This window comes from Vulpes lagopus, chromosome 8, assembly GCF_018345385.1.
Source record: "Vulpes lagopus strain Blue_001 chromosome 8, ASM1834538v1, whole genome shotgun sequence".
Taxonomy (NCBI): domain Eukaryota; kingdom Metazoa; phylum Chordata; class Mammalia; order Carnivora; family Canidae; genus Vulpes; species Vulpes lagopus.
In genome coordinates, this window is record NC_054831.1 from 107,388,274 (window position 1) to 107,407,426 (window position 19,153).

Sequence of the window (19,153 nt, forward strand, 5' to 3'; positions counted from 1 at the left end):
CTCACAGAATTTACAAGATTAACTCGAAATGCATCATAATCCTAAATGTAAGATCTATAAAGCTCAAACAGAGGACATAGGACTGAATCTTCATGATATTGTGATGATTTCTTAGATACAACACCAAAAGCTCAAGTGCAAAAGAAAAAAATAGATGGACTGAAGCTCACCAGTAAACAGTACCTTTAAGAAAGTGAGAAGGAAACCCACAGAATGGGAGAAAATATTTGCAAGTCACATATCTGACAAGGTATTTTAATCCAGAATACAAAAAGAATTCTTACAAAGACAAATAATTAAAAATTTAGGGGCTAAGCGTTTGAATAGACATTTCTCAAAAAAAACCACACATGGCCAAAAAGCAAATGAAGGGATGCTCAATGTCATTAGTCATTAGGTAAATTCAAATCTAAACCACAGTGAGGTATCACTTCACACCCTTTAGGACAGCCATTAAAAGACAAATGAACAAAAACTGAAAATAACAAGTGTTTGTGAAGATGTACAGAAATCAGGACCCTCAAATATTGGTGGGAATGTAAAATTGTGCAGCCACTTAAAAAAAAAAAACAGTTCTGCAGTTTCTCTAAATGTTAAACATAGCATCACCATATACAACCCACAATTCCACTTTTAGCTGTATGTTCAAGAGAAAAGAAAACAGACGTTCACACAAAAACTTGTACGTGAAGGTTCATAGCAGCATTATTCATAACAGCCAAAAACAACCCATGGGAAACAACCTCTTGACTGATGAATGGATAAAATGTGGTACATCCATACAAGGAAATATTCCTCAGCCATGAAAAGAAACAAAGTGCTGACACATACTACAACATGAATCTTGAAAATATTGGTAAGCCAGTCACAAAAGTGATCGTCATTGTACTGTATGGTCCCTTTTAAATGAAATGCCCAGAACAGGCAAAATCAGAGACTGAGAGTGGATTAGTGGTCACTGGGCTGGAGGGTGGGAGTGAGGTGAGGTGGGGAACAGAAAAATTTCTTATGGGTGTCTACACCACTCTGTGAATATATTATAAACCATGAAAATGTGCACTTTAAATGGGTGAATAACATGGTATGTGAATTATAACCCAACAGAGCTATTTAAAAAGTCCACAAGAAACCTAAAATATACTAAGCAGTGAATACCAGGCTTTTAAAAACTACTGTCATGCTTCACTTGTAATTTAATAAATATCTACCCAAATACCACAGAAATCCTACATGGAGAGAGCACACAGACTTTTGCTTTAACTTTGTTACTGGCCACTCTACTGAGACCGTTTTTTTGTTTTGTTTTGTTTTGGTTTTTTTTGCAGGTGTTGGCTCTCCATCAAGGATATGATGTGAATGCATGACAAAACTGAAGATGAAGTCATCCTGTGGCTTTTCAGTTATTGTGGACAGGTCTGGAGCCACGCATACTGCTGGGGACACTTAGGCCCATTCAAAACAAGACCACTAATAACTATACTAATGGCTTGGGAGGCTGACAAGGCATCGCTATTCTGGTCCTAACGGATCAGCACAAGGCCTGTGACACGTATTTCATAGATGCAGAAACTGAGGCCTAACTAAAAGACTTATTCAAAGCTAGAACCTGGCAACATCAAAGCTTATGCTCTTTCCCCCATCTTTCCAAAAAAAGTCCTCTGAGTCACATCCTTTGTACAACTTAACTTGCTGAAATTCAACTGTACATGTTCAGCAAAGTAGTGAGAGCACTAAATCACAATGTAGATGTAAGGAGCTCAGATAATGCCACACATCTGTTCCGTGACCACAGGCCCCAGAGAGGGCTCAGGACAGAGGCTGAAGGTCTGTTATCCCACCAGCCACTGTACTGAATGAAAATTACACATTTAAAGAACTCTCTCTCTCCTTTACATAGAATGCTGTTTATTTTGGCATGTGTACCTCTCATACCAATTAGATGCATTATAGATTTTTGTGTGTGATATTATATACATGACGCTTTGAGTATGGTACTTTACAGGTCACTGAAAGAATTCTGAAGGGTTATTTGGACCCTACGTGATTTCTAGATGATTTCATTTCTACGTGATTTCTGATTCTAGACCCTAACCTAACAGTAAAATGTAACTCTACTGAACTATGAGTCTCAAGATGCCATTTCCTCTTTCAAAGGCCCAGAGCTGTTTTGACTTTTATGGTCTATACTTTTCTAGACAAAAACCAAGGTGGCTTGGATCTTGGTGTACATTGGCTCAAGCCTTTGTAGACAGAAGCAAACACCAGAAGTGACACACTTTACCCTCTCCTACCTCCTCTACTTGTAGGGTTTCTCTTTCAATTTTTTCAAGTAACTCATTTCTCAGCAAGATCTCCTTGTCCAGATTGACAGACATTTCCATTGCTTGGTATAGCTTGCTCTGAAATATAACAACACAGCAAGTCTTGAGCAAAGATGATCACTCCGAACTACAGGAAGGATAGTCAGGTCTTTATTAAGCAGGATGACAGCTCTTTATTAAGACCAACCAGGAACTTGGGCCTGCCCTTCTCACAGCTGCTCAGGTATTCAGCATTCTGGTGCCTACATGGTAGGGGAGATAAAAACCTGCCGGGTGGCTAGATGCACCAGGACCCAAATCCTGCCCCACTACTTACTAAAAGAAACTTTAGGCAAGTCCCAGAATCTCTCTAAACTTGGGCTGGTCACCTCACAGGGCTGTGGAGAGACTTAAGGGGGATAATTGTGGTAAAGAGCTGACCACAGCACCTGATGTGTGGAGAACACTCATACAAGCTAGATGAAGAGAGAGAAACACTCCCCATGAGCTAGATGATGCTGCATCCCACTTTACAGGTAAAAGAATTGACTCTCCAGGGCAGCCCCAGTGGCGCAGTGGTTTAGTGCCACCTGCAGTCCAGGGTGTGATCCTGGAGACCCCAGATCGAGTCCCATGTCAGGCTCCTGCTTCTCCCTCTGCCTGTGTCTCTGCTTCTCACTCACTCTCTCTCTCTGTGTCTCTCATGAATAAATAAACAAATCTTAAAAAAAAAAAAAAAAAGAAAGAAAGAAAAAAGAACTGACTCTACAGAGGGTAAAACAACTTGCCCAAGGTCATAGAGATAAGAGGTCAGCCAGGGTCTGCACCCAGGTGATCTGACTCCGGGGCCCACAGGCTCCACCATCGTCTCCAATGCTCGTTCAGGCGGGCCCACTGGCACTGGAGGCCTCCTACACAAACTGCCCTGCAGCCTCCCCTTGCATCACTCGATGCTGTTCTTCTTCACCAGCTCCCCACAAGCCCTTGCTTCTCCAATTTGTCCCCTTTGCTGCAGAGAAGGGTCAGTTTGGAGGAGTTGAGAGGTACTGTGCTGGGCTGAAGAGTAATCCAAGTGACAGAAGCCAGTGACTCCAGGGGGGGATGGCTCAACGAACTCTGAGAACGTGCTCACTCTGCATCAGTCACTGAGCAGCACCACAGCCACACCGCAGCCCTGCCAGCCTGCGGCCGGTTCACAGCCTTGACAGAGACGCAAGAAGCAATGTAAAACTGCAGCTGTGCCAGTGCTAAGAATATGAGCACAGTGGTTGAGGTTTCCCTGGGGGAAAGCATATGGGAAAGAGAGCTGAAAGGCTGAAGTAGAGGCAGAAAGGCTGTCTAGGTGAGAGGGCAGGGAGAATGTGCCAAGCTAAGGAAAAAGCCTGGGAGAGGTGGGTGCTGGCGCAATACATCCAGGGTATCAAATCTTAGACCTTGCAGAAAAGCCTAGAGCCAGCTGCCTGGGGACCTTAGGGCACTACACCCCCTACCCCCCATTCCCCTTCTTGCCCATCCTCCCTCCCCTAAGGCTCATTTCCTGCTCCACATCCTGCACAACATCACTCTGCTTAGGAAAGCCCCATGGGGGAGAGACCAGACTGACGGAAGGTGTGCTAGGGGAAGGGGAGGCAGCACAGGACTCCACCACAAACCAGAAAGTCAGTGGGGGAGGAAGAGAGAGTGGAGGGAAGGCATTACCCCCACCATGCAGAGACAGGGCAGGAAAGAATGGAACTGCAAAGGCTACTGCTAGGCCATCACTGGCTCCACTGGGCAGGGCCCTCAAAAACATGTGAGGAGAGCTATTTGTGATTCTGAGCAGGCCATGGGCCACTTTAGCTTTTCCGAAAGGGCACTTTATAGCTTTCTCTTGCTGTGTTAACAAATCACCACAAATTCTGTGGCGTGAAGCAACACCCATTTATTATCTCAGCTTCCATAGGTCAGAAGTCCAGGCATGGTGAGGCTGGATTCTCCACCCAGGTAGGGTCCCCTGGGGTGAAGTCGAGATATTGGCCAGGGCTGGCTCTCATCTGGATCTGAGGTCCTCTTCCAAGGTCACAGACTGATGGCAGAACGCATTTCCTTGAACTTGTAAGACTGCCATCTGTTTCTTTCTAGCTGTGACCATAGCCCTCAGCATTTTGAGGTTCTTCTATCTTCAAGCCAGTGGTGAAGAACTTCTCACCCAGACAATTCCCTCCGTGCTTCAAATCCCTGACTTCTTCTTCTAGACAGAACTCTGCCTTCAAAGGCTCATATGATTGGCTCAGGACCATCCAATAATCTCTCTATCTTAAGGTCAACTGTGGTATATCATATTACATAATCATAGAACTGAATCATAGAACTCATCATACCCCAAAGCCTTGGAGATTGCACTGGGTATATACGCCAAGGGGTAGGGAGTCTTGGGGGACATCCTGGAATTCTACCTACCACAGGGGGATTGCTGGTTTACAGTCAGTTAGGAATGACACATCACAGCTGTCATCACATGCTTATGTTCTACCAGACTCTACCGGGCAGGGCTTGATGGCATGAAATCAGAGAAAAGGTACCCCTCAGGCTGAAGCTCATGCACCAAACTCACAGAAGAGACCCTGTCTGTCTCCTTCACACCTATACCCTCAGCACTTAGCCTGGAGCCTGGCATGCAACAGCTCCTGGGTATGTTTGGTAAGTCAGTCCATATATGTACTGCTGAAAAGAACACATCGGTAAGAGTTATTCTGCATGCTTCCACAAGGTCTTATACTTGGGTGTTTGGTATTTATATGAAAGTGGTCCCTCCTGCCACCTTCCCATCCCCTAAACACACACCTCAATTGATAGCAGTTCATTTGACAATACTGGCTGAGCACTTGCTAGGAATATAGCACACACCAGCCAGAGCTCTATCCTGGTGATGAGTCACAAAAGCCTACCTCTAAGAGGTGAAGTACCGTACCCATGGTCCCTAATGGAATCCCCATTCAAACCCAAGTGAGGCCTGACTCCAGAACTCAACAGCTGTTCCACCTTCCCCCAGGAGACCTAAGAACTGAGACACAGAAGAAATGAGCCTGCTTCTCCCTCAACCCATCACTGTGTCCACAGTAGGACTCCTGTGGGCATCTCCTCCCAAGCTCCCCCATCTACTTACTATTATTTGAAACAGGCCTACAGGCATGATGGCCCCTATAATTCTAACTGGAAGAGCTCCCATTTCACCCACTGTGGCCTGTGTTGCTGTTGCCTGGGTATCGCAAACAATGGATCCTCTGCGTTTAGACCTGTCCTAGAGACCTCAGACCCTGGACTTGGCAGTTTCATTTTATAAACCAGTAGTTCCACTCCAAACCCCTGACTTTTCTACACAAGGCCAGACAGGCCCTGTGCTACATAAGTTGATTCCACAGAATACCATCAAGATCCAATGTGATGTAGCCACGTACCACCCAGCTCTCTAGCCAACAAGGGCTCAGGAGTCACATGGATTGGCTTCATCTTGAAATAACAGTGATCAGATAAGCTCACTACTGATGAGATAAGATCAAAGTGGATGATCTGTTGCAGACGGATGACACAAGTTTCAAAATGCCAGCATAATGTTGTCTACATGCTTTAAGCCAGGGAGAGGCAGTTGGGTTAGGTAGGACACACACTGGACTAGGTGCTCCAGCCCTGCACAAACTTGTTGCTTGAAGCTGGCAATTACTCTCTTTGGGCCTCATGTTTTTAATTTTAAGAGGAAAATGTTCGACAAACATAGTCTAATTTAAACACAAATTTATATTTTATTTATTTACTTATTTGTTTACAAATTTATATTTTAAAATGACACTGTATTGGCCAAATGAAGACCACCTGTTCGACATAGTCTAATTTAAACACTTACAAATTTATATTTTATTTATTTATTTATTTACAAATTTATATTTTATTTATTTTTTTTTTTTAATTTTTTTTTTTTATTTTTTATTTATGATAGTCATACAGAGAGAAAGAGAGAGGCAGAGACACAGGCAGAGGGAGAAGCAGGCTCCATGCGCCGGGAGCCTGATGTGGGATTCGATCCCGGGTCTCCAGGATCGCGCCCTGGGCTAAAGACAGGCGCCAAACCGCTGCGCCACCCAGGGATCCCCACAAATTTATATTTTAAAATGACACTGTGTTGGCGAAATGAAGACCACCTGTAAGTTACCTAAGCCTATAGCCACCATTGTCAAGCAGGCACTAGGCCAGAGGTCAGCCACCTTGCTCTGTAAAAGGCCAGATAGCAAATATTTAGGCTTTGCTGGCCAAGAGGCAAAATTGAGCATATTATGTAATTGCTTATATTAACAAAAGAAAAAACAAATTTCCACAAATGTTTTATTGCTGAAATTCAAAATATAATCATTAAGTACATTTTGGAATATAGGTCTATTAAGAAGAATGGAATTTCCAGGGAAGAAACCAATTTTGCTTAATGGGTTTCAAAGGTAGCATTCTCTACGTAGTCAGTTACAAATATCCTTCTGTAAAAACCATTCTTAGCTCACAGGCCACGTGGGTGGGCAGGATACACCGGCCCACAGTAGTTGACTACTGCTTCAGACAATTGCTAGCAGGGTGGCTGGACATTCAGGCTATCATTCCCACTTCATTATTTTTTTTTTAAATTTTATTTTATTATTATTTTTTTATTTTATTATTTATTTTTGATAGTCACAGAGAGAGAGAGAGAGAGGCAGAGACACAGGCGGAGGAAGAAGCAGGCTCCATGCACCGGGAGCCTGACGTGGGATTTGATCCCGGGTCTCCAGGATCGCGCCCTGGGCCAAAGGCAGGCGCCAAACCGCTGCGCCACCCAGGGATCCCTCCCACTTCATTATTAATAGTATCTCTTTCACTCCCAAAACGGTTCTGGGCATATAAGGAATTATATGTTAGTTTTCTGATTTTTAGCTAAGAAAGTTTTCTTCTGGAGGGTTGTAAGCAGGGAAGTGCTTATTCGAGGCCTAAATTAAACAGGATGCTGAATGTGGTTAGTTCTCAAAACTCACTGCATAAAAATCACTTGGGGGCATTAAGAGAAACAGATGCATGGCTTTCACCTCCTAATTCAACTGGTCAGGGTGTTTGTATATTTTCTTATTTTTTATTTATTTTTTTAAGATTTTATTTATTTATGAGAGACACAGAGAGAGAGAGAGAGAGAGAGAGAGAGAGAGAGAGGGGCAGAGACACAGGCAGAGGGAGAAGCAGGCTCCATGCAGGGAGCCTGACATAGGACTCGATCCCGGGACTCCAGGATCACACTGGGCTGAAGGCAGGGCTAAACCGCTGGGCCACCCGGGCTGCCCTGTATATTTAAAAAAAAAAAAAAAAAAAGCTCTCTGGGTGGTTGCATTGCACAAGAAGGGGTGTGAGAACATTCAGGGTATCTGAGGAGAATGGCTCTGTCAAGAGAAATCAGGGAGCAATGATAAACTGAGGGACTCCCAAGCCCTTATGTAGAAGTGCAATGGTGCACAGGAACCTTGTTGTGGCTGGAATGGTAAGTGTGAAAGGCCTCAGGGACCCGGCCATCAGGGAAGACCTTACTTTGTATGCATTGAGGACCTGCAGGGTGTTTCCAGATGCCAGCTTTAGCTGGATCAGTTCTTGATTCTTTGCTTCAATTGTCTCTAAAAACTGAGCATTCTCGATCTTCAGCTGCTGAAAATCAACATCATGGAGGGCCTCGCCTACCTCTTCCTTCTACAGCTCAGAAAGAAGAAAGAAATAACGTGAGGCTGTGACTTCTGAATCTGACTCCTACCTTGTAGTTCTGGATGAGATTCTGAAAGTTGGTCATCATTCAGTCAGTCATTCAACAAACATGGACTGGGGATCTGCTTGGCGCAGGACACTGGGATAGAAATCTGAATAAATACAATAGTCCCCGGCCTCAAGGAACCCAGGGTTCAGACAGGTTGCAGTGTGGTGTAGTAAGAGGGGCAGAGGGCACACGGAAGCCGTTCAGCCAGTCCAGAGAATGCGAGGCTCAGTCAGAGAAGACTTCCCACAAGAGGTAGTGTCTAAACAGGGCTATGAAAGGAGACTGTATAAAAGTTGTTTTTGCCCTGGAAAGGCCAGGACCAGCAGTCCATAAATTCCCATCCTGTGATCACATGACACTTCTGTACTGTAGTTGTATCGGTGTATTGGGTTCCCTCCACAACCTGGCCTGCCTCCTCTGCTGCACCAGGCCAGGCCATCTTACACTGGTGGTAGGCAACAGCTGAACCCAGGAATTGTTCCTCATCCCCACACTCTACCCACGCAATACCTCTAAGGAGGCTTTTTCCCTTTCCTCTAAACCAACACACCAATTTCCTTAGGCCCCAGTGATGACCCATCTTCCAGCTCAAACACTCCTAATCCATCTTCCACACCAGGAGAACCCCGGCTGTAGCTCTGTGGTCCCTGCTGTTGTTGCGTCTGGATAGCAGTTCCACATCCTGCCTTTTCCTACCATCCCCATGCGCCACTAGTATGTGAGCTCCTGAGGACAGGACCACCTCGGTGGCAGCTCTGTGTGGCACTGGCTTTCGGGCTAAAAGTCATCCATCTCCTCCCTCTCTCACACTTAAATCCCCTCCTCATGATGCCTGAGCTTGCACAAAGCCTGGAGTACCAGGAACTCTCTCTGTGGAGGCAGCTCCTCTCTCCTTTCTTACACAAACCTCATTATTTCAAATCTCCTTCAATGACAGGGGACACCGTCCCTCCAGCCTTTGCTCCTGCTGGGGACCTCCAAGGCAGTGCATTTTCTCCTCTCCATAGCTGCCCTGGGCCCTCCTGAGTCTTCTTGGGTCCCTCAGCCCCAGGTCATCTGACGGGCTCTCAGTTCCCCTTGCTCTCCAGCTCCCTCTCGTGTGTGAACTCTGAGTTACCAATTCTTGCAAGAATGCAGCTCTCACTGAGACACAGCACTCCAGATAGGGCTGCTCAGAACAAGACAATAAGCCCAACCCTTTCTTGGTGGGGCACTGTGGTTCTCGGGGTGCAACCCAGGCCATAGCATCACTTCCAGCTGAGCTGACTTTATCAGGTACCCTACGGTTAAGCCATCTGGCACCTGTGCAGATGTCCTGGTAGACTGAAATAGAGAAGCTTACTTTGTCCTCAGTTACTCCATGATGTTACAGCTGTCCCAGCTTGTCGCCTTTTGGGATCCCAAGTCAATCAGGCAATAATTCCAGACACATTAATTCTCCTGCACAACTCTGTGTCACTGTCAGTTGCCAACCTCTAATATACAAGACATCAATGCCCATATTCAAGTTAATGAAAAAAAATTGGAGCTAGGAGAGGATGAGCCATGTAATCACATTTGAGAGGCCCTGTGCTGAGTCTGCCTTACTACCTTTCTTCAGGAGCCTTTAGTCTGCTGCAAAGGCAACCAAAGCACCCTATAACTGTGTCACCCAGGCCAGGCTCACCAAAAAACGTCAATAAGTACATCACAAGGGTCTTTTATTTATTTTTATATAAATTTATTTTTTTTATTGGTGTTCAATTTGCCAACATATAGAATAACACCCAGTGTTCATCCCATCAAGTGCCCCCCTCAGTGCCCGTCACCCGGTCACCCCCACCCCCTGCCCACCTCCCCTTCCACCCCCCCTAGTTCGTTTCCCAGGGTTAGGAGTCTCTCATGTTCTGTCTCACAAGGGTCTTTTAAATACAAGCCAACTACATCTACAGATTTGCCGGCACTGTAACTGTGTGAGTTTCCTTTCACTGCTGTGACAAATTACCACAAACTCAGTGGCTGAAAACAAAAATCTATTATCTTATGGCTCATGAAGTCAGAAGTCCAAAATAGTTCTTGGGGCTAAAATTAAGGTGTTGGCAGAGCTGCGTTCCTTCTGGAGGCTCTAGAAGAGAATCCGTCTCCTTGCCTTTCCCAGCTTCTAGAGGCTGCCCACACTCTTTTGTTCATGACCCCTTCCTGTACCTTAGAAGTTCATCACTCTGATCTCTGTTCCAGGATCCCAACTCTCCCTCCTTCCTCCCTCCTACAAGGGCTTTTGGGATGATATTGGACCCACTCAGATAATCCAAGATAATCTCCCTTAGAGTCAAGGGGAGATTATTTCAAGATCATCTCAAGATCCTTAACTTAATTACCCTTGCAAAATCCTTTCGCAATGTGAGGTAACAGATTCAGATTCCAAGGATTAGGACTTCAACATCTTTGGGAATGCATTGTTCTACCTTCAACAGTAACCTAAAAAAAAAAGAAAGAAAGAAAAGAAAGAAAGAAAGAAAGAAAGAGCGAGACACATACCTGCCTCAATTGTAAAAGCATCTTTTTCCTCTGTACTTTGAGAGAAACATTTTTCAAACGTAATTTATCCTTCATATTATCCTAAAAAATACAAGTAAATTTTAATCCACTTCTCTTTGTCTTCTCTGTTGGTTTGAAAAGTTGAAAAGTCTGGGGCTACACCCCAAATCTTAAGTCCTCTAACATTCAGTCACTTATTTTTAGGTCTTTTTACATTTACCCAAGCAGTAACACTTCACTCGTGACCAAGAAGCAGAAGTAACTGGGTCTGCTCCTGCAAATCTTCTATTATTTTTAAATTCGAGATCATTTGGATATATAATTTGGATATGGGGCCATTCCTGACAAAATGATCTTATGATTCTTTGGTCTTTTATTCTCTTGGTAGTTTATATAATTTTTATCACTTATAACAGGCTAGGGTTAGTAGCTCTACTCATGTTCAGGATCCAAAGCTTGACATGCTACAAAATCTTTGGAAGTTTAGGAGCATTTTATGTCTCATTGTTGTAATAATGGAATTTGAAGAGACTGGAATTTACCTGTCCTCCTCCATGTAGTCACCTGACTAGAAAGATCTATACCGCTTTTCTCTAGAAAATATATCAGATCTTGAAACAAATAGCAACGATAAAAAAGAAAAAAAAAAATCAGTCTGAGGTGGCTCAATGGGTTAAGTGTCTGCCTTCAGCTCAGGTCATGATCCCGGGTCCTGGGATTGAGCCCCAGATCGCATAGGGCTCCCTACTCAGCAGGAGTCTGCTTCTCCCTATGTCCCTCTCCCTGCTCATGCTCTCCCTCAAATAAATAAATAAATAAATTTAAAAAATCAGTCTGAGATACTACTAATATTCATCCAGCCTGATTGATTTTAGCCTTGATAAGCTTGCACTTTTTTAAGACATACAATTTGGGGGATGCAATAAATCTGCACATGTGGACATTTTTGGTGGACCAAATGGAGGGTGACTGCTGCACATGGGTCATTTTTATGTCTTCATTCTGTGAATCTATTCTCCCATCTAAGCTCCAGCCTCCTGCCAACTCACCCTCCGGTGGTTCATGTCCTCAATGTACTTCATCACTTTCTGAGTGGCCAAAATACTCCCTTTCTTCTTGGATATGGTTTTGAGAATATCTTTTTTAAACTCATGCACTGCTCTCTGAACTTCAGTCCATCGGATTTCAGCTTCCTCAATGATAGCCTGAAGGAGTAAGCACAAAGAAAGTACAGTTCCCAAAAATCTTCATGGATATCTCCCTCTAAGGAAACCTAAGTTCTCAGGCCTCTTTGTGCCCTAATACAAAATGTTTCTTCTTGGCCTTAGAAATGTATCCATAAGATACAAATTTGACTACCTTAATGTTATTATTAAAAAGCAGGTCTCAGGTGCCTGGGTGGCTCAGTCAGTAGAGCATCTACCTTCGGCTCAGGTCATGACCTCAGGGTCCTGGGATTGAGCCCGTGTGGGGCTCCCTGCTCAGTGGGAAGTCTGCTTCTCCCTCTCCCTCTGACTCTCCACACCTTGTGCATTCTCTCCCTCTCAAATAGATTTTTCAAAAGCAGGCCTCAAAAAAAGGGAGGTATCCACAAAAAGGGGGTGAACAAAATCAGGGCCTAAAGTATCTCTGTACAGATCTATTTCCATGCCTGAAATATCATTTATCCACTAAAAATTATATCATAATGTAATGTGATAGGATAGGATAGGATAGGATATAAAAAATATCTGGAAAGGTATACATCAAAACATTAGCTACAGTCACATCTAGAGAGGCGGATCACTAGGGAGACCAACACTTAACATATACTACAGTAATTTGAAAAAAGATGCTATAAATGAATATATACATATTCACACAGAAAGACTGTAAATGCAAAATACAATTTACAAAATAATGTAATACTTTTTATAAAGACATTCATATATGCCGAAAAAATAATCTAAACTCTAGGAGATAAACACAAAAGTCAACATTAATGACCTCTAGGTAGATTGTGGATGTATATAAATGCTCCTTTAGTTTACCTGTACATTTGAATTTGGTACAACATAGAGATTGTCTTTAAATAAGAAAATGCAAACACATGCATACACATTATTTGAAAGAATAAAATGAAAAGGTATCCGTAACATGGAGGGTGATGAACTTATAAGTGAAATATTTTTTTTAAAGCCAATTTGGACTATTTATTTATTTTTATTTTTTTAATTTTTATGATAGTCGCACAGAGAGAGAGAGAGAGGCAGAGACATAGGCAGAGGGAGAAGCAGGCTCCATGCACCAGGAGCCTGACGTGGGATTCAATCCCAGGTCTCCGGGATCACGCCCTGGGCCAAAGGCAGGCGCCAAACCGCTGCACCACCCAGGGATCCCTTATAAGTGAAATATTAAAAAAAAAATTATATTAGAGGTCCAAAGAGAAAGAAAGAAAGAGAGAAAAAGAAAGAAAGAAAGAAAGAAAGAAAGAAAGAAAGAAAGAAAGAAAGAAAGAAAGAAAGAAAGAAAGAAAGAAAGAAAGAAAAGGTATCCATAGCTGTAGAGCAAATCATCTTAGTTCCAGCTTTGTCCCTGGGCATCAAGAAGCAAAAGCATCTTCCTTCACTGGAAGGAGCCCCTGCCCTCCCCACTGTCTTCACGTGCCAGAACCTCAACCAACTTTCAACACTCACTCTCCTGCTCAGCCATCTTCATTGAGGTTCTACTTCCTAAGGCATCAAAGATAAACTCCCTTGCCTGGCTCTAAAGGTCTCACAGCCCTCCTTGGCCCTATTTCCTCAAAAAGCCCCCCAAACACACCAGCCCCTTCAATGTCTCAAGACTTACCATGTTCATTCCCACCTCTACTTCCTTGCTCATGTCATTCACCTTATCTGGGGTCCCTTTCTTTTCTAGTACTTTGCTTTATTCCTCATCTTCTTCAAGACCATGCCAAGCCCTATACCATGCTATAACCCACCTCCTCAAAAAGTCGTCTTTGGCCACTCTAGCTCACGTTAACATGTTGTAATTCAACAATGTATGTTGGGAAAGGGGGGGGGCCAAAGATACAGATGCAGTGAAACGCTGGGACACCTGCACCCCAATGTTTATAGCAGCAATGTCCACAATAGCCAAACCGTGGAAGGAGCCTTGGTGTCCATCGAAAAGATGAATGGATAAAGAAGATGTGGTGTGTGTATACAATGGAATATTACTCAGCCATTAGAAACGACAAATACCCACCATTTGCTTCGATGTGGATGGAACTGGAGGGTATCATGCTGAGTGAAGTAAGTCAATCAGAGAAGGACAAACATTATATGGTCTCATTCATTTGGGGAATATAAAAAATAGTGAAAGGGAATAAAGGGGAAAGGAGAGAAAATGAGTGGGAAATATCAGAGAGGGAGACAGAACATGAGAGACTCCTAATTCTGGGAAATGAACAAGGGATGGTGAAAAGGGAGGTGGGTGGGGGGAGGGGTGACTGGGTGATGGGCACTGAGGGGGGCACTTGATGGGATGAGCACTGGGTGTTATGCTATATGTTGGCAAATTGAACTCCAATAAAAAAATAAAAATAAATAAAAATTAAAAAAGGATTTATCAAACAAAAAAAAAAAAAGAAAGAGGGCGGGCATGAGGCAAGGAAGAGATGGAGGGAGGTTAGGTTTATGTGGTACAGATGATTCCATCAATAAAGACATGAATCTACTGCAATGAGTGTGAGTCACTGTGCCCACGTTTAGAAATAGAAAAATTTATAAATAGAACAGAAATACCTGTTTTTCATTCAATATTGCTCTCTAATGCAAGCCAACAACTATATCCCATGGGCAACTGAACTAACAGTGATATTTGCTCACTGGAGGAAAACTGACCATGTTGGTCTCCAACAAGACCTGGACCATGGTCATGCATAACCAACACAGAAAGATTTAAAGGATTTTTCATCTAACCCACTGACTTAAATCCTAAATTACTTATGTGATTAAGGAATTACTACACATTTTTAAGGGCATTTCTGTTTATTGTGGTTATTTTTTTGAAGAATTCATATCTTAGAGACATATATGGAAATATGTATAAATGATATGTTGAGGTATCACTTGCTAATAGCCCAGTGGCCCCATCATGAGGGAGAATTTGGTAGGGATACAGAAGAAATAAGGGTGGCCATATGTTGATGACTGTTGCACATGGTTGTTGAGTGCATAGGGGTCCATTGTGCTAGCCTCTCTACATGTGTGAATTTTTGAAATTTTCCATTTAAAAAAGTTAAAGGGCACCTGGGTGGCACAATCAGTTAAGCATCCAACCCTTGGTCAGGTCATGACCTCAAGGTTGGAGCCCATGTCAGAGTCTGCTTGAGATTCTCTCTCCCTCTCCCTCTGCCCCTCCTGTTCATGCTCACTCTCCCTCTCTCTAAAATAAATACATCTAAAAAAGAAAAAAGGTTTATAATTTGTTGTCTCTTCCAGCATCTGGGAAGTTCCTTAAAAGTCGGGTTTAATTTCTCTTCTCCTACTGATGCTTCTTTCAAAATAACAATTATATGATCATATTCTCGGTCCTTCTCAATGAGGTGGAAGTGGGGAGCCCAGGAAGGACCAGCCACAGAGAAAATGATATACCTCATGATGCTGCAGGTCTCGTTCAGCATTTGCTCTCATGTGCCTGATCTCGTCCTTCATGTCTTCCAGCTCCTTTTGTACAAGCTCGCATTTTTGGTCACAACTGAGGCCTATCACATGGTCCATACCTATACGGGATTTGGATCTATGCTTGCCTCGGAACTGTAATAAAAGCAAAACCAAGCCACTGTCAGTAGGAATTTATGCTCAAATTGGGCATCAAAGTGACCACTCAGACCTGCTAGAAATTACTCTGAGTGACAGCCAGGGAGAACAAATGCAACGTGAAAAGATGTGGGATATTAGGTATGAGGTGATGTTTATTTCAGAAGTCAGCCTAAGGCCCTGTGCTAAAGAATTCAAAGGCCTGTTCTTGATAATGACCTTAAAATAAATAAAGGAAAGTGTCTTGAGGCTATGGAAGGACTGTGAACCTACTATAGACCAGCATTCAAGTCAGTGTCAGGGGAAGCCCAGAGCTCAATGCTTCTTAAACTGAACACAGAAGAGAAATTGCATCTGGGGGCACAGTGTTCAGCAAAAAAACCAAACAGACAAAAATATTTTGATTCCCTACACATTTAAGCCAAAGGTCACCAGCAGATGGCCCAGGGAATGTGTGGGCCTGGAGATGAGACTGCTTGGCTCTCAAAAGATGGATCTACATCCAGTTGTATATTTTCAAAAATTAATTACCCACATTTGAAAATTGGGACATTCCACCACAATCATCTATATTTTCAGCTTCTCTTGTAAAATCAGCTCTGGGGGGGATCCCTGGGTGGCTCAGCGGTTTAGCACCTGCCTTTGGCCAGGGCATGTCCTGGAGTCCCAGGATCGAGTCCCATGTCGGGCTCCCTGCATGGAGCCTGCTTCTTCCATCTGCCTATTTCTCTGCCTCTCTCTCTGTGTCTCTCATGAATAAATAAAATATTAAAAAAAAAAAATCAGCTCTGGCAATACCAGGCCACCTGGTTTGGCTTTTAGATGAGGGAGGAAAGCTTCCATGCCCACAGCAGGTTCACTTCACTCCTATTATAGGTGGCTAGCTGGGCCCTGTAAACATTCGAGTCCCCCAATTTAAAGGAATTATTTCAAACAAACTAAGATATTCTGGGAGAGTCAATCCACTATTAATTGAACCTGATTCCCTTCACACTCACTTGAAAGAAAAACCTTGGGAGGGAAGGAAGAATCAAAAGTAGAATAGGGAGAGAATTATATGCCAAAGAGGACACACCAGAGGCAGATACACAAATACTACTTGTATCTAAAGGGACAAAGAGAATAAAAGAATTATTAGATCTCCACAGTATACCTGTGCAAATTCGGCTCCTGATATAATTTCTGATAATCGTGGATGTCGCTGATCCCTGGGCTCCAGTTTATTATAATATTTCTCAAACATCTCTGTCTCAGTTTTGAGAGCAGAGTTTCCATAGCTGCAAGACAGAGGGTACCTGAGTAAGTTCCACTTATAAGAGTTCAAACCCCAAATAACTAGTATTTAATACTTAGCAGCTACCTTTACCTTCTGCAAAACACTCAACTGCTTGGTACCTCAAATTCCTCATCTGTAAAATGAGAATAGTAACAGTGCCTATTACGAAGAGTTGCAATAAGAAAGGCAAAGCCTTTAGAACAGTGCCTTGCACAAAGTAAGTTCTATTTAAATATCTGATTTTGGGACGCCTGGGTGGCTCAGTGGTTGGGCGGCTGCCTTCAGCTCTGGTCGTGGTCCCGGGATCCAGGATCGAGTCCCACATTGGGCTCCCCGCATGAAGCCCGCTTCTCCCTCTGCCTGTGTCTCTGCCTCTCTGTGTGTGTGTGTGTGTGTCTCATAAATAAATAAATAAATAAATAAATAAATAAATAAATAAATAAATAAATATCTGATTTTTTTCAAATGTCTAATAAGCCACGAAACAAAAAACTGGCATTATGTTGAAAATCGTTGCTGAGATGAAGCTACAAATTCCACTTTCCAGTATCTTCGAACCCATTCATGAAATTCCTTCTGAATTACTACATGCTTGAAGTTACTACATATCCACAATCTTTGGATGTTTGCTTTGGTTTATGTTTCTCAGCTGTTCCTTCCAGCACCAGAGATGAAGTATCCACAAGAAGCATATTATAAATGGTGGAAAAGCTCGGAATAAACTGGGGATGACAAACCTCGTTTATCCTGTATATGCGAAGATTTTGACCTTTTTAACTTTTATATATTTAAAACATACAAGTTATGTGTGCACGATATATATGAATATATGCATACTGGATAATACTGAGGGAATTCCTGTGGGCTAAAATTTAAGGTTAATGGAAAATGCTCAATGGAAAGCTGGAGGAATCAAAGCACCTTTTTCCCCCCAGCACATCATGCCGCATTCCAAAAACTGTAGCTATTAATAAGATTACCTCAGTTCTGACCTCAACTGTTCACGGACATAGTGAAGTAACAGCCGCTCCGCTGCTACAACCGGATACTCTGTGAGACCGGGAAGTTGTACAGTTGACCTCTGACCCTCCGGAGCGGCCGGCCTACCTGAGCTCTTCCACCAGCTCACACAGCTGGATAATCGGCAGCTCGTTCTCCTCCCCGCCCTGCAACTCGACGACGGCGGTATCGGAGTCCTCCTCATCAGTCATCTCTGCGCCCCGGCAGCCTCGCCAATGCCGGGAGAGACCGAGGGCGCAGAGCTCCAGCGGCCGAGCGTCACGCGGCCGGCGGCCACCTCGCGGCGCGTTGCCGGAGCGACCGGACGCGTGCGTGAGGGGCGGGGCCTCCGCCGGCTCCGCGCGGCGCCGCCGAGCGAGCGGCCTCCCGCGCTCCTTCAGCAGCCATCGTCACCACGCCGCTACCTGCCGCTGCTGTTTGCGCCGCGCTTGCTCTGCCGTTGGCGCTGTGCCAAGCACGGTTGAGGCAAATCCTTGCAACGCTCTTGTAACATTATCTATTATTCTGCTTATTCTCCAAATAGAGGAAACAGACCCGGAAAGTTAATCTGACTTGTCGGAGTGTCTTCCTTCCCCCGCCTCGCTGTGAGGCCTCTATTTCTGCTCACCCCCTGGTGCTTCACCCACACGAACTGCAGTTTCTCTCAGACACCGATATCCTGCATTCCTGGAAGGGAAAAGCTGACCGATTATTAAATGGTATAAATTCAAGAGACATCCCTAAATAGGCACCGAAACAGCCATGATGTGCTGGGGGAACGTAAGGAACAGACAATCCTGAATCCAGCTCTCGCTTCAGATTAAGTGAGGGAAAGAGCCCCTAAACCCACTGTTGCAAGTGGAGTGACGAGAGCAACAATGGGGTGCCTCACAGTTTTTCACAGCCATCATTTCATTTAATCCTCCAAACAGTCTTATGAAATTAGTCTTACTGTCTTCATTTCACGGATCAGGAACTGAGCAGTAGCTTGGCGGAGTGGGCCGTGGTCACACAGGAATGGAATCAAGGTCTGGCCGAACCGGAAGCTCCTACAGTCAGGTTCTACACTGATGTGTGCCCCGCAAGGACCCGCAGGGCAGCAGCCTGGCGTTCTGTCTGCCCGCCCTGGGATGGAAGAAGGCCAAGGTGAGCAGCCTTCTCCGGGTCAGGTGCGCGCTGGATGTGGTTAGAAGGCAAGCTATAATAAACTGCTTAGAGTGGAGGTCAGCCACCTCCTCCCATAAAGGACGTACCTTAGCATCAACATACAGTTACTAAACTCCAAAGAAAGATCTTTTGTTTTGGGGGGTTTGGATTTTGGTTTTTATTTTGCATAGGGTGCAGATTTGGGGCCAGAGTGGAATTACTGGAGATGATGGCAGAGAGGCTGAGCCCTGCCATCACCTTCTTCTCTCTGGTAGGCCTCTCTAGGAGCAATGCAGACCACGTTTAGAGATACTGAAGATGCTCATAGACCAGGTGATACAAA

At 44.1% G+C, this 19,153-nt stretch overlaps 1 protein-coding gene across 9 annotated transcripts in view; it reads right to left on the reverse strand.

The window, feature by feature from the left end:
- The window catches only part of CCDC113 (coiled-coil domain containing 113), a 32,090-nt gene extending 14,117 nt beyond the window's left edge, over window positions 1-17,973 (reverse strand). The window contains exons 1-7 of one of the 9 annotated variants that reach the window (XM_041764767.1): window positions 17,773-17,973; window positions 16,543-16,666; window positions 15,225-15,386; window positions 11,655-11,810; window positions 10,606-10,686; window positions 7,872-8,027; window positions 2,292-2,399 (exon numbers count right to left, since the gene is read on the reverse strand). In XM_041764767.1, coding sequence (XP_041620701.1) covers window positions 2,292-2,399; window positions 7,872-8,027; window positions 10,606-10,686; window positions 11,655-11,810; window positions 15,225-15,386; window positions 16,543-16,666; window positions 17,773-17,876 — 891 coding nt within the window. In that variant the 5' untranslated portion in view covers window positions 17,877-17,973. Of the gene's footprint in view, window positions 1-2,291; window positions 2,400-7,660; window positions 8,028-10,605; window positions 10,687-11,654; window positions 11,811-15,224; window positions 15,387-16,542; window positions 16,667-17,645 lie in introns of those variants that run through there. The other 8 variants (XM_041764765.1, XM_041764764.1, XM_041764771.1 and 5 more) reach the window with 8 other exon arrangements.
- Between the last annotated feature and the right edge of the window lie 1,180 nt (window positions 17,974-19,153).